Source organism: Macrobrachium rosenbergii, chromosome 21 (assembly GCF_040412425.1).
Source record: "Macrobrachium rosenbergii isolate ZJJX-2024 chromosome 21, ASM4041242v1, whole genome shotgun sequence".
Taxonomy (NCBI): domain Eukaryota; kingdom Metazoa; phylum Arthropoda; class Malacostraca; order Decapoda; family Palaemonidae; genus Macrobrachium; species Macrobrachium rosenbergii.
In genome coordinates, this window is record NC_089761.1 from 31,655,644 (window position 1) to 31,678,143 (window position 22,500).

Genomic DNA, 22,500 nt, shown 5'->3' on the forward strand with positions numbered 1-22,500 from the left:
AAATTATGAAGAGCCTCCGCCTGGCATTTTTTTATATTTTTCATTTTTTTAATGAATAAATTCAACAAATTCCTCGTTTTAAGGAATTGGCTGTGACCTTCGACAAAATACCACACACCGGAAGTTTGATTAACACCGAGAAAACCACGGGGTTTCCCCTTACCCCTCTCGACAAGTGCGGTCTGTGAAAGGAAGCTGAGATCAAGTAGGATACGTTCGGTTTCTGCCGAAGTCCCTACAGGTGTGTTCTCTGAAATCTGGTTCTCCCGGAGGAGGAGGAGGAGGAGGAGGAGGAGGAGGAGGAGGAGGAGGAGGAGGAGGAGGAGGAGGAGGAGGAGGAGGAGGAGGAGGAGGAGGAGGAGGAGGAGGAGGAGGAGGAGGAGGAGGAGGAGTCTCAATAATAAGGTACAATATTAATGGAAGATGTTATAATAATAATAATAATAATAATAATAATAATAATAATAATAATAATAATAATAATAATAAAGAGGAGGAGGAGGAGGAGGAGGAGGAGGAGGAGGAGGAGGAGGAGGAGGAGGAGGAGGAGGAGGAGGAGGAGTCTTATTAATAAGGTACAATATTAGTGGAAGATGTTATAATAATAATAATAATAATAATAATAATAATAATAATAATAAAACATTTTAATATTTAGGAAACAAGCACCCGTACTTGAGAGAGAGAGAGAGAGAGAGAGAGAGAGAGAGAGAGAGAGAGAGAGAGAGAGAGAGAGAGAGAGAGAGAGAGAGAATGTTATACAGATGAGAATACTTTTCACCTGGAAAAATTTCTCTCTCTCTCTCTCTCTCTCTCTCTCTCTCTCTCTCTCTCTCTCTCTCTCTCTCTCTCTCTCTCTCTCTCTCTCTCTGTCTAGAGAATGCTTTACAGATGAGAATAATTTTCACTGGGAAAGACGTAATATAATAATAATAATAATAATAATGAGAGCATTTTAGAACTGATGAATCTGTGGCCAGATGGCGCCAGTACGATCCCAGTCTAACCAAAATTAACCAAACAAATGGTGTGGCAGCCACATTGAGTTTGCGCATTTCTATAATTGGGTCCAAGTTGTAGGAGGAAATGATTTGCAGACCACAGCTGGTCGATCACATTTATAACTTGAAATAAAAGTGATCAATACGATGCTCTTTTATATTTTATATATATATATATATATATATATATATATATATATATATATATATATATATATATATATATATATACATACATATATATGTATATATAACATATGTACAATATATATATATATATATAAATATATATATATATATATATATATATATATATATATATATATATTATAATAACTCACGTTAACAACTTAGAAAAACATTTTTAACTGAAAAATAAGTTTAAAACTACCACAAAAAAAAACGGACAACTACATAAATGACACCGAATGTCACAATTCTTCCAAAAATACTGAAAGCATCAAAAAGGGAAAATAAATATTAAAAAAAAATATATTAAAAAATAAAATATTAAAATACAAAATACAGTAAGTAACATATTTTGTGAGGTTTTGCTTAGAGGCTAATAGATGACAGACAACCACTGAATTTTATCCTCAAAACAGTTATAAACATATCAACAAAAAGTGACCTCATGTTAAAGGCACTGGGTGAAATGTTATAACTAATAATTACCAACCAACCAATGCGACTGTGTGTGTGTACGAGAGAGAGAGAGAGAGAGAGAGAGAGAGAGAGAGAGAGAGAGAGAGAGAGAGAGAGAATTTCATTTTCAGCTGCAGTACAAACATGCTAACAGTATTATTATTATTATTATTATTATTATTATTATTATTATTATTATTATTATTATTCAGAAGATGAACCCTATTCATATGGAACAAGCCCACCACAGGGGCACTGTTAAGGGAAGGTAAATGGAAATACAGAAAGAAGAGTTCTCACTTATTAAAAAGAAAAAAAAATAAATTAATGAGTTAATAAATACATAAAAACGTATTAAAATGCTAAATATTCAACAACAACAACAACTAAGTAGATTCTTTGCTATACCTAGCATCCCACAAATTCAACGCTTGAAACCCATGAATGAAATACTATAAACCTGAAATTCATGAATGAAACATATACGCAACGTAACGTGGACTGCTGGGATTGGCAACCAGTGAAAAGGGATCCCACTCCAATTCCCTCGGTTTAGAAGTGATATCCCCTTTTTCATTCATGGATTTGTGATTGACGCTGTGCGCGAGTTGCCAGATGCCTTATTTTTTTTTAAAGAAGTCTCACTATGACAGCTATCCTTACGGTCATTTTTTTTATTTCGTAATAAATGTAAATCTAAGAAATTATTATATTACGAACACTGTAAGTAAATATATCCTTAAAAAACATAGAATTAATGATGCTATAACTAAGAAATTATATATAGATAATATATATATATATATATATATATATATATATATATATATATATATATATGTATGTATGTATATATATACAGTATATATATATATATATATATATATATATATATATATATATATATATATATATATATATAATAAATATAATTTCGGTTTTTACACATGTCAAACCCCTTAAGTAAATAAAACATCTTTAAAAAAGCCGAAATGATAATCACTTCCAACTTATTCAAGCAAGTTTTTTAACTACTTCGAATTTCACTTCTAGAAATTAAGTTATTTCAGTGAAGGAAAACCCAAGGAGGGGGGCGGTTAACTACTCCACGTATCACTTCTAGAACACGAGTTATTTCGGTGAAGGAAAACCCAAAGCAACCCCCTATCCCAAATAAAAAAAAAAAAGAGAAAAATGAGTTTACGAGACAGAAATTTCGGGTAAAACCGACCCCCACTGACATATCTCTACTCTGGCAAGGGAGAGAGAGAGAGAGAGAGAGAGAGAGAGAGAGAGAGAGAGAGAGAGAGAGAGAGAGAGAGAGAGAGACCTCAGTCCCAGCTTCAGGTATGAACACACCCACCCACCCACCCACCCACCCACCCACACAAACACATACACACACACGTTTATACTTCGATGACTCCCCTTCGAATACTGCCACCCACACCAGCCCTCTCCCGTAACCAGAATAGCCTATACATGCCCTGCATTTCAAAAAGGGTTTCTTCTGCTGAGCTGTGAAGAACTGACGCATACTTGAAAGGACCGGGTGTTTTAGGGTGTTACCAAGGTCCAGAGATTGCTATCTATCTACACGTACGTTCCCAAAGCACCCTCAAAATATCAAATGCAACCATTCCAGTATGCAGCTAGAGGTATATCACATTCTATTATATACAAAGCAAGATATTCTCAAATTCTTCTCAATCATTCTGGTGAAGAGAGAAGTAATTTTATGGGGTATAAGTAGTTGTAAAAATACCTCGCATTTTGCATAGAAAAAACACTTAATCCTCACATATTTACAATTTCGAGAGAGAGAGAGAGAGAGAGAGAGAGAGAGAGAGAGAGAGAGAGAGAGAGAGAGAGAGAGAGAGAGAGAGAGAGAGAGAGAGAGAGAGATATTAAATTAAGAAGCCATTGTTGAATTCGTGAGCTCTGGAAAAAAAATTCAGTCCTAATCCCAATTTCCGACAACACTTCATTGCAATACAACCAATTTTCATACTGAATATTCATATGCACATCTTGTATTTACGTAAAAAAAAACTTAACTGTAATGAAAATAAACTTTTCAAACTTAATATTTAAAAAAACTCCTTTTTTATTTCACCATAAAAATCTCTAGCCTGCTTGCAGATAAAAACTAAAAAAATCTCAACTGTAATAAAATAAACTTTTCACTCTGAATATTTTACAGCATCTGGTGTTTATCGCAAGAAAAACCTACACCATTTCCTTTTAGTTTTATTATAAAAAATATATCCAGTTTAGCTGCAAACTAAAACTGAAAACTCAGTCAATACAAAGAGCCACTTCTGACTGAGCAAACGTTTCTTGATATGTCAGTTTAATCCGGCTCTCAGGTGAAGTCTTTCTCAATCTCGCTCACGTGATCAGATTGGCAGAGGATTCCTGCCATGACTAAGCACACAGCGTAGGTAACGTCTTTATTAAGAGAGAGAGAGAGAGAGAGAGAGAGAGAGAGAGAGAGAGAGAGAGAGAGAGAGAGAGAGAGAGAGAATCAAAATACTTTATTCGACTTCAGATTCTGACTGAGAGTGAAAGCGAGTCAAAATACTTTGACTTCGGACTTTGACTGAGAGAGAGAGAGAGAGAGAGAGAGAGAGAGAGAGAGAGAGAGAGAGAGAGAGAGAGAATCAAAATACTTTATTCGACTTCAGATTCTGACTGAGAGAGAAAGTGTCAAAATACTTTGACTTCGGACTTTGACTGAGAGAGAGAGAGAGAGAGAGAGAGAGAGAGAGAGAGAGAGAGAGAGAGAGAGAGAGAGAGAGAGAGAGTCAAAATACTTTATTCGACTTCAGACTTTGACTGAGAGAGAGAGAGAGAGAGAGAGAGAGAGAGAGAGAGAGAGAGAGAGAGAGAGAGAGAGACATTCTGAGGAGCTATCAGTCATTGTAGGTCACTAGGCATATAATCTACATACCTAAATACATTTTAAGACAAGCGCCCGATACTTTGAATTCTCCCTAAAAAAAATTCTTAAAAAAAAAAAAAAAAAGTCGCAATGAATCAAATACAAGCCGATTTCTAACTTAGCCGCGTAACAGAACTATATTAGGACATAACTAAAACCGCCTTTGAAAAATAAAATTCAGAACATGTGTGGGAAACGAATTTCATGTGTTTAAAGTTTTAGGACAACTGGGCTGTTTCAGTTTAGTTTGAAATAATGCCTGCCATTGAAACGAAATTAAAACGACCTTCCAACGGCACGTGTCCTTTTTAATCATTTGACACAAGAGACCATTAAGTAAGTGTTTCAAAACGAGTAACAAGACCTACTTATACTTATGTAAGTTACAACATCTATCAATTTAATGTCGTTCAGCATGAGTGACCTGAATACTAAAATAGGTTCCACGGACGATAAGAAACATTACTTTAATTATTTTGGCAGCAGTCACTAGAAGCTCCATTACTTATATATTCTTGTAGGGTTGACATGAAATAACAATGATATTTTTTTTAATGGCTGACATGAAATAATAATGGTATGTGTTTTTGTAGGACTGACATGAAATAATACTGTTTTTGTAGAAATGACATGTAAAAATAATATGTGTTTTTGTAGGACTGACATGAAATAATACTGATATGTTTTTGTACAACTGACATGAAAAAATACTGTTATGTGTTTTTGTAGGACTGATGAAATACCGATATTTTTTTGAAGGAATGACTTGAATTAAAACTGTGTGTTTTTGTAGGACTGACATGAAATAATACTGATATGATTCTGTACGACTGTCATGAAATAACAATGATATGCGTTTTTGTAGGACTGACATGAAACACCGATATTTTTTTGAAGGACTGACGTGAAATAATACTGAGTGTTTTTGTAGGACTGACATGGAATAATACTGATATGTCTTCGTATGACTGACATGAACAAATGCAACTTTTTTAGTATGGCTGGCAAACCATACAGGGATCGTGAATGGACTTTGATACAAGTTAAGTACAAGAATGAATAAAATGTTTACGACGTAACAAGAGATTACATAAACCTTCTCACCATGGTTACAGAGAGAGAGAGAGAGAGAGAGAGAGAGAGAGAGAGAGAGAGAGAGAGAGAGAGAGAGGAATGTGATCTGAAATAACATATTTTTACCATACGAGTTATGTCACCACTGACATCATCAGAAATCGTTATGGAAATATAATGTAATGAGGCTTATGGACGCGAGACCACGCGCCGAATATTTTTACAATGAAGTCATCATCCGCATTATGATTTCCATTGTAATATCTAATAATGTGTACATGTTTTTAAGGGACAAACCAAACGTCCATTACCTTCCAAGAGATATCCGGTTGTAGAAACCCCACGTGCGAAAACAAAATAAATTTTTGGGACGATTCGGAGGAATATTAAAACAAGTGAAAAATGCGCCGAAGTTTCTTCGGCGCAATTGAATTTTCCGTACAGCCGCTACAGCGTATAATCAAGGCAACCGAAAATAGATCTGTCTTTCGGTGGTCTCACTATAATGCTGTATGAGCCGCGGCCCATGGAACTTTACCCACGGCACGGTGGTGGCCTATCCTATATAGTTGCCAGAAGCACGATTGTGGCTAACTTTAACTTTAAATAAAATAAAAACTACTGAGGCTAGAGGGCTGCAATTTGGAATGTTTGATGATTGGAGGGTGGATGATCATCATACCAATTTGCAGCCCTCTAGGCTCAGTAGTTTTTAAGATCTGAGGGCGGACAGAAAAAGTGCGGACGGACAGACAAAACCGGCACAATAGTCTTCTTTTACAGAAAACTAATGGAAACTACAACACCTAGAACACTGTTATTCGATCTAACGCCTTAAAGAGGTGTTGTATATAGTCTTTCTTGAACTCACAAGCGTCAATGTCAAATGTATTATACAGAAGACAATTCCATCCGATGACTGTGTGGAAATGTGTTACAACAGCGATCAGACGTGCATAGTAAAAAAAAAAAAATTACATTTAATGACCCTGCACTAACGAGTGTTCGTTTAGTTTTATTTAAATTACTACTAAGATCTCGGAAAAGATAAACACTGAATTGTGCCAACTGAAAATGCACATACCAAGAGATAAAGGTAGCCTTAGTTTTCTTGTTCAATGTTCCATAGCAGGTGAAGAGACCTTAAAAATTCCGGTGTCATCATCATGGCATAACACCAATTAGTGAAAGTACGAGAGAGAGAGAGAGAGAGAGAAGAAGAAGAATTAAAAATAAACCAAAGTCAATTTAAAAAAAAAAAAATATGACAGCTTTCAATATCTGACAGAGGTCAGGCCACCTTACAGACCTTACAGTTCGTTCAAGGTTGCCCCAGGTCCCTCAGTGTGAGGAGAGAGAGAGAGAGAGAGAGAGAGAGAGAGAGAGAGAGAGAGAGAGAGAGAGAGAGAGAGAGGGTATGTCTTAAAAATACAACTGCTTTATTAAGTCACCACAAACAAAGTGTGGAAGAGAGAGAGAGAGAGAGAGAGAGAGGGGTATGTCTTAAAAATACAACTGCTTTATTAAGTCACCAAAAACAAAGTGCGGGTATCAGCAAATGCCCTTGTTGATAAAGTAATCAGAAGCATTGAGTTACAAGATTTATAGTATTAAAAAAATCTTTGGGGAACGAGTACACACTATCTCTCTCTCTCTCTCTCTCTCTCTCTCTCTCTTTCTCTCTCTCTAAAAAAAAAGTTCAATTGCCAATGAGAATCTTTTGCGCACTATCTACGAAATAAGAGAAACTAAACTAGTATGGTGTGAATCGTAGATGCAAAAGATAGAAAATAAAAGTAAGATCAAAATAAAGAGTAGAAAGAAACGTGATTAATTTTCAGGAAACTCCCTTTTCCTTCCAATTATGTTTCATTAATACGAAACTCCTTTCTTCTTCGAAGTGTTTTTAATTGAATGAGTGCACACAAAAACACACACAAAGACACACTACAATCCTACTCCTGGTATTCGGGAGCTTCATTGCGTTTGCTCACATACAAGAAAATGTCTCATACCACCAAGCGGAGAAATGACACTAATTTTGAATACTGTATTTGCAAATCGTATTATGAATCGATAAGGCTTATTACGTCAAGACTGCCATGCCTAACAAGAGACGCAGTAATATTACGCAGTAATATTTACAAGAGAAATATGAATCGATACAGCCCCATTACGTCAAGACTGCAATGCCTAACTAAGGAGTATTATAATCTTGCAATTTCCATGTCAGACACTCGCGTCATCAGGTAAAGTATTTGTAAATGAGAAGCATGGTAAAAGTATGTGTAAACGATATGTTTTACACGGCAAAACCCAAAGGGAAAACAGTTTTCGTTGGGCACTTTGTGACAGACCAATAAATAAAAAATGGAGATATAAAACAACGCGAACTCCGGTTATGTTAAAACTGAAATGCATTTCGTACATAGTCCATATAACTGTTGTCCTTTATGTAAGACTCTCAAGTTGCAACAACTTATTTAAATAACTTTTCACTTGCAGAAGACGAAAGACTACATATTTAACCTACAAAATACTAAGGTCCTTCAACTTACCGGCCGGCTGGCACTTCTTCAGTTCACCAAAAAACATATTTCTCAAAGTCGTCGATAACACATACCTGGAAAAAAAATAAAAAGTGACTAAGATTTTGTTGTAGTTTAAAATGCTATTTTCATAATTAAAAATACAAAGTAGGGTATTAACTGAGCCCAAAAATATAACAAATCATTTATTCAGTTGTGCTTCTGTTGCCTGAGAGGTAAAAACAAGCACCTGGTAGTCAGTCAACTCTTACAGGTAACACCTGAATTTATTTGACTTTTAAATGCTATTTTTCTATTTAATAACAAAGCCCAAAAATATAACATTCCTTCATTCAATTGTGCTTCTGTCGCCTGAGAGGTAAAAACAAGCACCTGGTAGTCAGTCAACTCTTAAAGGTAGCACCTGAAGTTGGGAAAATGAAAAAACCGCATCAGAATGTATTAGATTTTAAAACGCTATTTTTTTCTCTTTCATAATACAGAGCCAAAAATACAACAAATCACTCACTGAATTGTGACTTTGGTGCCTCCGAAATAATAATAAGCACCTGGTAGTCAGGCCGCTCCTGAAGGTAAGGGAGCCACGAATAAGTAACGTCTCAACACCCCCCCAAAACAATATGACCCAGACGTTGACCTTGAATTCTAAGACAATAACCTCCTGGTGACCTATCAGAAGATAGGTCAGCGAGATCCGAAAGAAGAAAAAACTCCATTCCACTAAAAAACTCCATTCCACTAAACTGCCTATCTCCCACCCCCCATCTAAATGATAAAAAGATAGGAACGAGAGGTAGAACCTTTTTTCCGACCTCTCCTGCCTCTCTTTCGCCGGGGCCTTTCATCTCGAATTGGGCCCCAAATCAAATATCCATCCTGGGATTTTCCTTTCCTTTCCAGCAATCAAGGGCTAAAGGGGCGTGGGGAGTGGGGGGGGGGAGGAATTTAAGACTTCACAAAAGCGAAAGAATTTGCCTCTTGTATTTGGGTGTTCTTTGTTCCATTCGTTCATTTACATAGATACATATACATACACAGACACATATATGCATACATAAAATATATATATATATATATATATATATATATATATATATATATATATATATATATATATATATATATATATATGTATATATATAATATATATATATATTTATATACACATATGTATACACATACAAGAGAGATATTCATTACAAGAGTATACATGTGTATATAAATAAATATATAAATATACACATATATTTTATATATATATATATATATATATATATATATATATATATATATATATATATATATATATAGAGAGAGAGAGAGAGAGAGAGAGAGAGAGAGAGAGAGAGAAATGAGAGAGAGAGAGAGAGAGAGAGAGAGAGAGAGAGAGAGAGAGAGAGAGAGAGAGATTCCTTCTGTGTGCTTGCTTTCTGAAAGCATGCACACACATTTCTCCAAGACTCTTACAAAAGTGAAAAGAAGTATCAAAATACGAGAAATGAAAACCAATATTGACTAACGACACTAAACCCAGCAGGGTCTTTGGATAAACCCAGTTCTTCAGTAAATACTACCAACCGTTCTTTTACTATTCAGCGCCGATCTGAAAGTCACCGCCGCTACTTCTTTGGGCGCTTTCAAATCTGCCTTGAATACCATCAATACAACTCTGCTTTCAAGCGTCAATACCCACGCAGCCTTGAGGTCAAGACATTCCATCCCAGCTGTAAACAAAGCTATAAAACTGAAGTCTCACATAGAATAGAATAGGGTATAGAATTTAGGATAAAGGTCAAGCGCAGCGGTCTAGGATGATGTCATTCAGCGTTGAAAGAGAAACGCAGAAAAGAAGGCTTGAAAGGTGTAACAGGAGGAAAACTCCGCAGATGCACTATGAAACAGTTGTTAGCGGAGGGTTGAGGAAAGCAGGATGGAAGAAAGAGAATACGAACGGAGGTACAGTCAAAGGAATGAAATGGGTTGCAGCTCGGGACCGATGGGACGCTGCAAAGAACCCTAAGTAATGTCTGCAGTGCACCGCATGAGGTGCGCTGACGGCACTATCCCCCTACGGGAAAAAGGGAAGTGTAGAATTCCCTTGTCACAAAAATAGGAGAGAGTCAATACGAGGTCAAAGAAGTCGATCACCAAATGGACCCCAAAGATTTACAGAATGTCTCTTATCTTACGATAAGGTTTATCATTTTACACGCCGCTGATTGTCTTATAAACACCGTCCTTGTCTCATGCGCTTTCACTAACGTTAGTCTTAAGACAGACAGTAACTCTCTCATTATTCGCGTACAGTGCCAATCTAATCGCTGTCACTATCAGGATTAACACTGGTCACTATCAGCCTGGACGTGTTTACACCGTGTAACGATTCCGCCACGGCTGTACATGACTAATTGAGCCTTTGGGGGCATGGAACCGATTGGGGTAGCAGCTGATGTAGGAAGTATGATTCAGTATGATTCCATATGGTGAACTGAACACTAAACACTGCGTAACTTAGTCAACGATTTCGCCACCGCTGTACATGACTAACAGGGCCTCCGGGGGCATGGAACCGATTGGGGTAGCAGCGGATGCAGGAAGTATGATTTGGTATGATTTCATATGGTGAACTGAACACTATACACTGCGTAACTTTGTCAACGATTTCGCCACCGCTGTACATGACTAATAGAGCCTTTGGGGGCATGGGGTAGCAGCTGATGTAGGAAGTATGATTTAGTATGATTTCATATGGTGAACCTATGGTGAACTGAACATTATATACTGCGTAACTTAGTAAATGATTTCACCACGGCTGTACAAGACCAATAGAGTCTTTGGGGGCATGGAACCGCGTGGGGTAGCAGCTGATGTAGGAAGTATGATTCGGTATGATTTCATATGGTGAACTGAAGACTATACACTGCGTAACTTAGTTAACGATTTCGCCACCGCTGTACATAACTAATAGGGCCTCCGGGGGCATGGAACCAAGTAGGGTAGCATTTGTTGTAGGAAGTATGATTTAGTTATGATTTCATGTGGTGAACTCAACACTATACACGGCGTAACTTAGTCGGCGTTTCGCTTTATTGGATGATAGCCACATGATTATTGAAGATTAGGTAATGTACAATAATGCTTACATGTATATTCATGTATATTTATGTATATTTACTTGAGTACTTCTTTTATTTCCAACCACATTTATTCATCTCTTTACTCTGATCATAAGTATCTGCTTAAATTGACGATTCAAAGGACTTCACTGATTTTTATAATTTACTGATGTCTGTTACCAGATCAACATAATAATAATAATAATAATAATAATAATAATAATAATAATAATAATAATAATAATAATAATAATAATAATAATAAGAAGAAGAAGAAGAAGAAGAAGAAGAAGAAGAAGAAGAAGAAGAAGAAGAAGAAGAAGAAGAAGAAGAAGAAGAAGATGATTACTTAATTTTGTCATCTGAATAGGATCTATTGCCATACCAACAGGATAATAATAATAATAATAATAATAATAATAATAATAATAATAATAATAAGAAGAAGAAGAAGAAGAAGAAGAAGAAGAAGAAGAAGAAGAAGAAGAAGAAGAAGAAGAAGAAGAAGATTAATCAGTTTTGTCATTTGAATAGTATCTATTACCATACCAACAAGATAATAATAATAATAATAATAATAATAATAATAATAATAATAATAATAATAAGAAGAAGAAGAAGAAGAAGAAGAAGAACAACAACAACAACAACAACAACAACAACAACAACAGGAGGAGCAGCAGCAACAACTGACGACATGAACAACAAGAGATGTCAAAGAAACCTTGACTCCCTCGCCACAAATCCGACGATGACTAACAGCCTCATAGGCTCTGATAAGCTTTAATCTCAATCAAAATACTACCCCCCTCCCCCCGTCCCCCGCCCCACCCTCCCCTCCCATTCCCAGGGGAGAACAAACAGGGCGATTATTACAATCGCTCTTTATCAACTGCGTCTCAAAGTCTCTTGTGTAATGAAGGGAGGTGACGAAGAAATGTTTACGTACATGTACATGTACACAGGTTGAGACTGCACATGTACACACTGTAGTCTGAGATTGGCCTCAATGAAATTACATGGTCGCTTATTATTATAATCTGGAGTATTTGTTTAATCTCTCTCTCTCTCTCCCTCTCTCTCTCTCTCTCTCTCTCTCTCTCTCTCTCTCTCTCTCTCTCTCTCGTTTGCGATTATATACAAATGATTATATCCATAAAGTCCCTAATTAAACAGAATTAAACATAACTTTGAATAATTCATCTAAAGCAACTATACTACGTTTAGGATTATATACAATACGATTATACCCATAAGGTTCCTAATTACAAATAATTAAAGTTAACTAAATGAAATATTCACGTAAAGCAACCTAGCGTTCACACAGATATTAAATATTACACTCTACTCTCAATGCCTTACTGAAGATAATGAACTAAGAATGCTCTTAGATTTACAGAAAGAAAACTGATTAAGGAATTCTCACATTAACGTTTTGTGCGCAAATTCAGCGGCGTACACATACGCACATTCAGTAATAACGTATGAGTCTATTCCTTTAAAAAATCAGGTCATAGACCTTGCGCCGATGACGAAAGCAGCTTCAGCTAAAAGGTGTTGCTTTTCCCAAGCCATAAAATGCATCGTTTTCTTTGATTCGCTCAATTCACTGTTTCTCCCGTTCAAAAAATAATAAATAAAAAAAATGTATTGTTCGGTCAACCACCTTTCACCGGTTAGGAAATTACATGTAATCGCACCTCACGCTGAACAGAAGACGATCAGTGAAGCCTAAAATCCGAAAGAAATAAACTTGATATGTGAACAAGAACTGCACTATGGACATAAAAGCTAAACCTTGTTTTAATTAAGACTTACTGTTTCGACGTGCTAAAATCCGAAAGAGATAAACTCGATAAGTGAAAAAGAACTGCACTATGATGGGCATGCAAACTCAGTCTTTCAACAGATGGCCTTCACAAGCTTCGGTTTTAATTAAGTCTTAAAGTCTGACGTGCCAATATCTGAATGAATTAAACTTACGTCAAAAAGTGCACTAGGGGCATACAAACTCCAACTCAATCTTCCAACAGATGGCCTTTAGCAAACTTCAGTTTTGATGAAGTCTTTTGCGTCTCTGACGTGAAATTCAGGAGCGGCAAATTTATTAGAGAATGAATTCCAGTCACGCTCAGAGCCATTTCCTCATAACATTCAGAACCATTTCTTCATGACATTCAGAGCCATTTCCTCATAACATTCGGAGCCATTTCTTCATGATATTCAGAGCCATTTCTTCATGACATTCGTGGCAAATACTTATTTTGTCACGCTGACAATGAAAAATTAGATAAAATACAAAACAAAACTGCGCCTTCAGTTAACTGTTAAGAATCTCTTGATCAAACTGGATCAAAATCCTCAGAGATTCCAACGCAAAAACGCACAGTAAATCATATAAATCATGCATCACTCAAAACAATTAACCTGAACGATAATTATTTTAACAAAACAGCCATGGGGGTAATTTATAAAAGGAACTGCAAACAACAATATAACAATACGTGGGGGTGAAATGCGTACATTTTGACATCTACATCTTATATATTTGGACACACAATTACGGGAAATAAATACATACACGTACACACACACACACACATATATATATATATATATATATATATATATATATATATATATATATATATATATATATATATATATGTGTGTGTGTGTGTGTGTGTGTGTGTGTGTGTGTGTGTATAAAGATCTACTGAATAAACATACATCCATATTTTATCAATCTTGACATTGCAAATAAGAACTAGACGGTGAAATGTAAAAAAAAAAAAATAAATAAAAAAATAATCATCACAAGCAAAACCAGAATATTCCTTCTGAAAGCAAGGCGCACCAACCAACCAAAGCTACGAACCAAACATAGTAAATGTCAAAGTGATTAGAACCCATCAGAAACCGACCTTATGAGTAATGAAGCCCAACCCATATTTGCGAAACGCGCCTTAATCCGTTTAATCCGCCCACCCCTAATCTAATTCAGTGTTGCCTTTGATGTTTGTCACTTTATCACACTTTATCACATTTCATGACTACCAGTGTTCATTTCCCTCCTTGCCGTCGTGGGATGTATTTGGGTTGGAGTCTGACTGGGCTCTCCACCTCCTCGAACAGGTCATCACTATTCTTCATTCCTCTCTTAGACGATTCTCTCTATTCCATTGTCTACTAAACCTACACATTTCTATTTTCTTCTTCTTCCTTGTTCTATTCTTTTCTTCCGACCTATTTACCTCTTTATCTCCATTTTCCCATTCTCCTTTATCCAGAGTGTTCTCTTCTTCCTTGTTCTATTCCCTTCTTTCTGCCTATTTACCTCTATTTTCTGTTCCCACCTACTCTATCTCCATTGTTCCATTTTACTCCTTTATCCAGCGTCTTCTTTTCTTCCTCGTTCTATTCCCTTCTTCTGGCCTATTTACCTCTACTCCTCTGTTCTCGCCTACTCTATCTCCACTGTTCCATCCTTCTCCTTCGCCCAATCCCCTCTATTTCTTTTTTTCTCCCTCTAATCCTTGTTTTTGGAGAAAGGGGTTCCATCCCCTTCGGGGTCAGGCCAAAGTTTTTAATCTCTTTCACCTTTCTTTCCGATTTCTTTAAGTAACGGACAAAATGAGAGCAGAAAGACACTCGATCCCCGTCATTCTTCCTATAAAAGAAACATTACAAATATATATATATATATATATATATATATATATATATATATATATATATATACATATATATAATATATATATATATATATATATATATATATATATATATATATATATACATACACAACACACACACAATATATATATATATATATATATATATATATATATATATATATATATATATATATATATATATATATAATGCATAAAACACAAATTTAAATGAACAAACAAAGTGAGTACATAAACGAACACATTAAAAATAACCTAACCTTTCAGTAATTAATATATATACATATACATAATTGTACACATGTATGTCTTTTACTGTAATACAACAGTATAACATGAAGATAAAAGGGCCCACAAAACACTGTATAAACGTTTCAGCCATATATATATTTCGAGCAATTCCTTCTGAACACAAAATCAAGCGAAGAAACAAAGCGTGTACATAAACGAACGAATTAAAAATAACCGAACCTTTTAGTAATCAGTGGGGCCTATTACGATTGTCAGATTCCATTCTGTCAGTGTCACCCACTACGCTGCAATTTGGCCTCTAGAATGCCGGCAATCAACTCTCATTTGATGCAGTAACATCAAGGAACGAAATTGTAAACAATGACTAAGTCGTTCTTTTAATATACGTTTAACATTTAACATTCATTACTTCTTTGGAAATATGGAGCCAATGAAATTATCATCAATCCTAACAGCTAAAATTATTCTACTGTTAATAGCTGTTTTTCTTTTACTACTACTACCACTTATTATTATTGAGCCAATGAAATGACTATCAGTCCTAATAACAAAAACTGTTCTGCAACTAATTTTGTTTTTATTTTGCTACTATTAATACTACTACTAATTAGTGGATTATTATTATATTGTTATTATCAGTAATTACTGTATTATTATTATTATTATTATTATTATTATTATTATTATTAGCAACACCAACAATGAGAAATAAAGACATTGCTCCCTCGTCATAAGAAACTAAACCTCGACTTTCCTCTTGATACGCTAATGATATCAACGCAACTACGCATGTGACTTCGTCACTGCTGAGTCTATAAAGTAGTTACGTTTAACCTGATCATGTCACGCGATGTAATTATTGCGTTCCTTACAGATGATGAGCAAATTAAAAATAAAACTTAATACAAACTAAGTGAAAACTGTATTATTAACCTTGATGGATGCGCGTCGACAAATATACGCACATTTGCACGCACTAGCGAATCCGGGGGGGGGGGGGGTACCTGGGCACGTGGCCCCCCCCCAATGAAAATAATGGTAAAATAATAATATTGAAGTTTTAGATAACATAAATAAATGTGAAAATTGGAAACATAAAAAAATCGATTATAGAAATAAAATGATTTATATATATATATATATATATATATATATATATATATATATATATATATATATATATATATATATATATAATATGAATATTGGTGGCCCCCTTGAAAATTTTCTGGATCCGCTAGTGTTTGCACGAACCAATCCAATACTCTTTTTCCCTCCCGCCCTTCAGAGAAGTTCATCGGATACTTTGAAACTTTCCTTAGGAAACCAGCAAAGCCCATCCGATGATACTTTTCCCTTCTACCCTTCCAAAGAAGTTCAGGCCGGTTTCGTTCAGGAGGTGAGAATGTTTTCGAAGTCCTAAGACATGGGATTAATTCACGGCAGGATCCCACGCCCAGTGATAAGCCTCGGGGAATAACAAGCTTTTTTTCTTCCCCAGATAAACAATAAATTAACTCTGATATTTAAGAGGTCAATATACCCGAGACCCTCTTCTCTTATCGACGACCCATCTGTAGACAGATATAGAAGAGAATATAGAATTTGGGTCAACGGCCAAGCACTGGGACCTATGAGGTCATTCAGCGCTGAAAGGAAATTGAGAGTAAAAAGTTGTGAAAGGTGTAACAGGAGGAAAACCTCAAAGCAGTTGCACTATGAATCACTTGTTAGGAGAGGGTGGAAAGTAATATGGAAGTAAGAGACTATCCAAGGAAATACAGAACAAGGAACATGGCGCCCCCCCCCGCCCTACAGCTCTGACAGATATAACGAGACTTTCTGTGAATGTAATTCTCGTATTCTGCGTACCTGCCTACCAACCACGGTCTATAAAGACAAAAAGCACTTGACAGGATTGTTTGTCTCCTTCGTATCCTTAAGGATGCGTCTTTAACTGCTGAGGACGACGGGGGGTCCTACTCGGGTGTCCTATGACCCAAAAGGAATCGATGAGTGACGAACCGTGTCCAATTCCTTGGCTCAGGGTAATTAAAATGGAATTAAAATGCTCACGGAAGTCAGTGGCGCAAGAATTACGGGGGGAGAGAGAGAGAGAGAGAGAGAGAGAGAGAGAGAGAGAGAGAGAGAGAGAGAGAGAGAGAGAGAGAGTTAACGAGGAGGGTACGGGAAGAGGTCATAGGTCACCTCGTAAGAATATTTATGAGAACTCTCAAGGGTGAAAAATACAATGTTAATAACCCTGCAGAAATTATAATCCTTCACCATGGCTCTTTCTCGTAATCTCTCCTGAAATATATATATATATATATATATATATATATATATATATATATATATATATATATATATATATATATATATATATATATATGTATATATATATATGTGTGTGTGTGTGTGTGTGTGTATGAGAGATGAGAGAGAGAGAGAGAGAGAGAGAGAGAGAGAGAGAGAGAGAGAGAGAGAGAGAGAGAGATGAATTAAAGTTAATTTAAAAAAGATGAGAGCTTTCAACATCTGACAGAGGACAGGCTATGAGAGAGAGAGAGAGAGAGAGAGAGAGAGAGAGAGAGAGAGAGAGAGAGAGAGAGAGAGAGAGAGAGAGAGAGAGACTGCGTGGTATAAGCAACAAACGACAGTGCAGTACTGGTGCAAAGTTCAACAGCTCATCAGACAAAAAAATAAAAAATAAAAAAAGCAATGCATTTATTTTTCACGCATTCTCCAGCGAAAGGACAAACTGATTATCGTCCGTGGAAAATAAAGGAACGTTTGCGAAGTGAGGAGAAAGACAGGAAGATGAAAAAAAAAAGCCACTGAAAAAAAAACAGGTTCAAACTGGAAGGTCAATGGTTTTCTGATATAATCTTGGGAGGATCCTAAGATAAAAACTTCTCCCCATCTCTTTCCTGATTCCTGTTCGATGAAACCTTCAAACGCCTTCTGAATGCCTATCAAGACACGTATTTCACATTTACAGAAGTGAAATCTGATAATCGAATAATTTAATAATTGCATTAATTCAATAATTACGTTAACAAGGATCAATAAGTTCGCTTCAAACAACGCTAACTTGATTTAACGTGATGACAGCAAATACTATAACGTCTTAAAAGTTGAAAAAATAATTTGCACTTTTCAAGCCTAAACACACACAAAGATATCTGTGTCCCAAATGCTGTTATAACAGCAGAGTCCCTATAAATATTTGCATCTAATAGTAATAAAATTCAGTCTAAACGTGATAAAAGTTTATAATCGAAAATTAATGATAAGACGAACATTCACATAAAAAGTGACTTTGGTTAAAAAAAAAAAAGACATGTATTTAATGTTGAAGCTCATGAAAACGAAAAACAAAAAATTATAATAATAATGAAGCTCTTGCTGATGCCTCTGACCGGAAGCTAGAGGGTTAACTTCCAAAATTTCCCGTCAGAAAACACGAAATAACAACCCGCTCCCCTACCCCGGCCCCCAGCCGAGTCTTAAAATTGAATTACGCAACTTTTGCTTCGCTCGGAAGTGAATCAACTTCATATTAAACACATTAAAAATGCTGCCTTAACTACTGAACGAATATTTATGCCCAGTATTCAAAACAGAAACTCCAAAGGGTGGGGAGAGAGAATAGTATACTGCGAACTTTATATTTATAGTGAAGTATCTATAGTAGCAATTCTCTCTCTCTCTCTCTCTCTCTCTCTCTCTCTCTCTCTCTCTCTCTCCACTTCCGAAAGAACGTAATTTCTCTATTTCCACATTACTTCTGGCTAACTGAATTGAAAGTGGAAGTTGAAAAATATAGAAAATAAAAGAAAATACGAAAACAGATCATATAGGACTTTAAAATTCCTTTCGCTGAAAAAGAAAATAATTACGGCCGAAAAAAAAACACAAAAAAAAAAAAACAGAGAAAGGCCTAGTAGCAAGCTGGAGCCTTCGCCTTAAGACCATCATCATCATCATCACCACCATCACCATTAAAATAATGACGGCATTATAACGCCATTTAAAAGCCCAAAATGACGCGGAACGCGGGAAATGCCAAGGAATAAGTAGGCGGGGTAAGTGTTCTGTTTTGGCCCTTAAGAAAAAAATAAAAAATAAAAAAAGGAATATGAATAACAAAACTCAGCACTGTTGGCGCCAGTGTTCTGTTTTGCTTCATAAGAAAAAAAAAACAAAAAAGAAAAAGATATGCATAACAAGACCCTTGTGACTTCAAGGGTTCTGTTTTGGCCCATAAGAAAAAAAAAATTAACAAGAAAAAACCAGGCGGGTTTGAGTGTTATATTTTTGCTCTCAAAAAATGAAGAGAGACAAAATAAACAAATGAAAAAGATGCATAAAAAACTTAACACTTTCAACTCCATGTGTTCTACTTTGCCCCGCAAGAAAAAAAAAAGCGAAAAAAGAAAAAGTAAGCAGGGTTTTGTTATGTTTTTGTTCCAAATAAAGAAAGTAAATAAAAAATTTTAAAAAATGCATAACAAAACTTAGCACTTTCAACTCCAGGTGTTCTATTTTTTTATTTTCCCCCGTAAGAAAATAATGAAAAAACGAAAAAAAAATAAGCAAGGTTAATGTTCTGTTTCTGCCCCAAAAGGAAAAAAAAAATATGAATAACAAAACTTAGCACTTTTGACCCAAGCGTTCTATTTTGCCCAGTAAAAAGAAAAAGAAAAACGAAAAAAGAAAAAGTAAGCAAGGTTAGTGTTCTGTTCTTGCCCCCCAAAAAAAGAAAAAAAAAAAAAGAAAAAATATGAATAACAAAACTTAAAACTTTTGACCCAAGTGTGCTGTTCTGCCCTTTAAGAGAAAAAGAAGAAAAAATGAAGAATATGTAAAAAATATGCATAACAAAACCCAGCCCCGTCGACTCCAGCACCGCCAGAGAAATTCACGAATGCCATCATCGTTCAACGTCTGAGATGCGAAAGGTGAAACGGAACGCCCACCCTCTGTAATTTATTCGCAATTTTTATTTTCTCTTACTTTTTCTTGTTTTTACACTCATTTGTGATTCGTCTTTCACGTGACGTGTGTGTGTGTGTGTGTGTGTGTGTGTGTGAGAGAGAGAGAGAGAGAGAGAGAGAGAGAGAGAGAGAGAGAGAGAGAGAGAAATTCTCATCACTCCTTGAAAAATGTTTCAAGGTTTTTATGAAAAAAAATTAGACTTCCATACGATGCGCACACGCATTACCTTCTCTCTCTCTCTCTCTCTCTCTCTCTCTCTCTCTCTCTCTATATATATATATATATATATATATATATATATATATATATAATATAAAACAAATAAAATATAGTGCACAGACACACATACAATTCTACAAAACAATACAAAATAAAATAAAAATATAAAAACCCTCCATTTGGCTAAAGCCCTGATGTCATCCGCCACTTCCCCCCCCCAAAAAAAAAAATATGAAAAAAAAAAAGAAAAAACAAACTTCAGAAACGTTTCTCGTCAAGAGAAAATGACGGATGCGGGCTGGGGAAAAACACACCTCGCACGATGACGCGCGCTTATCTGCTATTTTCTATGAGCTCTCACACTAAAACACGAAGAAAATATTTTCGACGAAATCTATTGTAAAACAGTCGTAGAATAAATGATTGCCAGGCCGTTACTCTGCGCTGCTTTCCACGGTGTATTCAAGCGCTATTTATCGTTGCGTGTGTTATCATCGTTGTCAAATCCGTTCTTCAAATATAAGTCAAAACTGACCCTCAGTATACTGTGTGTGTGTTATTATCACTGTAATATTAGCTCTCACTGCAATGTTAGCTCAAGTTTTCAAATATATGCCGATGCAGACGCTCAAGCACATTTGTACGGATAGATTTTATTTACAGGAATATACACGCTTACTTGAATTACCATCAAAATGCACATCAAGCATACGCCAATACATACCCATGCAAATATATAAGTATATACGTAAGCATACTATTTACATACAGAAATATATATACGCTTACATGTATTATAAACAGTGCATATCCACTCAGTGTTCAAACATACGACAATACAATCTTTAACATAAACGTATATATTCCAGAACATATATAAAGAAATGTATACGATTACGTATGAATATATACATACACATACAGTTAACGAAACCTTAAAAATCTGTCTGACATATAGGCTACACCTTTAAAACCAACAGCAGAACATTACAGTCAGTCCATATTGCGTTTTAATATAAAAATTTCTTAAACTTACACGGAAAATAATTTTTTACCACATAAACACGACTCTAACTGCCTGAATGACATCAAAGAAATCTGCTTGCTTGAAGTCTTTCAGAAGATAAAAGTGAGTTAATTGAAAGGCTCCTGCGGTCTCTCTCTCTCTCTCTCTCTCTCTCTCTCTCTCTCTCTCTCTCTCTCGAGAAAAACATGTCAGTGGCCTTCTTGAAAAGCGCTGAAAAATGCAAGGGAAAAAAAAAAAGGGTCTTTGAATACAGGGGAACCTCCAAGGTTCTAGAATAATTAATGACAAGGAATGAGGTTATTAATGACAAGGAATGAGGTTAAGTTAGGTTAGGTTAGGTTACCTGCTTGTTTTAAAATGAGTAAGTTAAATCATTCTACAAGGTGCATAAAAAATTATAATATAAAAAAAGGCCTTTGAATAAAATTAAAGGGTGCCTCTTAGAAGCGTCCAAGGGGTGCCTCCGAGTATCTATACATATTAATGACAAGGAATTAGGTCATATAAGTTAGGTTAGGTTATCTGACCCTTTCTGGTAAATAGCTAAAAGGTTGGTAATATTAAAACGTGCATAAAAAGTTATGGAACATATAAATAAAAAGTTATATAACACATATAAATAAAAAGTTACTTAAAACGTGCATAAAAAGTTGTACAATATATAAATAAAAAGTTATATAACACAAATAAAAAGTTATATAACACCACATACTGTATACGAATAAAAATTAAATAACACAAAAAAGCTATATAAAACATATATAAATAAAAAGCTACATAACACCACATATACGAATAAAAGTTATATAACACATAAATAAAAAGATATATAACACCGCATATACGAATAAAAATAACATCACACAAATAAAAAGTTATATAAAACATATATAAAGAAAAAGTTACATTAACACCACATATACGAATAAAAATTATACAACACATAAACAAAAAGTAACATAACACATATATAA

The 22,500-nt window shown here is 35.3% G+C and overlaps 1 protein-coding gene across 5 annotated transcripts in view; it reads right to left on the reverse strand.

The window, feature by feature from the left end:
- cdi (center divider) overlaps positions 1-22,500 on the reverse strand; it is a 255,934-nt gene that overhangs the window by 105,644 nt on the left and 127,790 nt on the right. The window contains exon 3 of one of the 5 annotated variants that reach the window (XM_067123346.1): positions 8,223-8,287. The exons of the other annotated variants lie outside the window; for them this stretch is intronic. Within the exon in view, the coding sequence (XP_066979447.1) occupies positions 8,223-8,287 (65 nt within the window). The remainder of the gene's footprint in view (positions 1-8,222; positions 8,288-22,500) is intronic. 5 annotated transcript variants of the gene reach the window in all.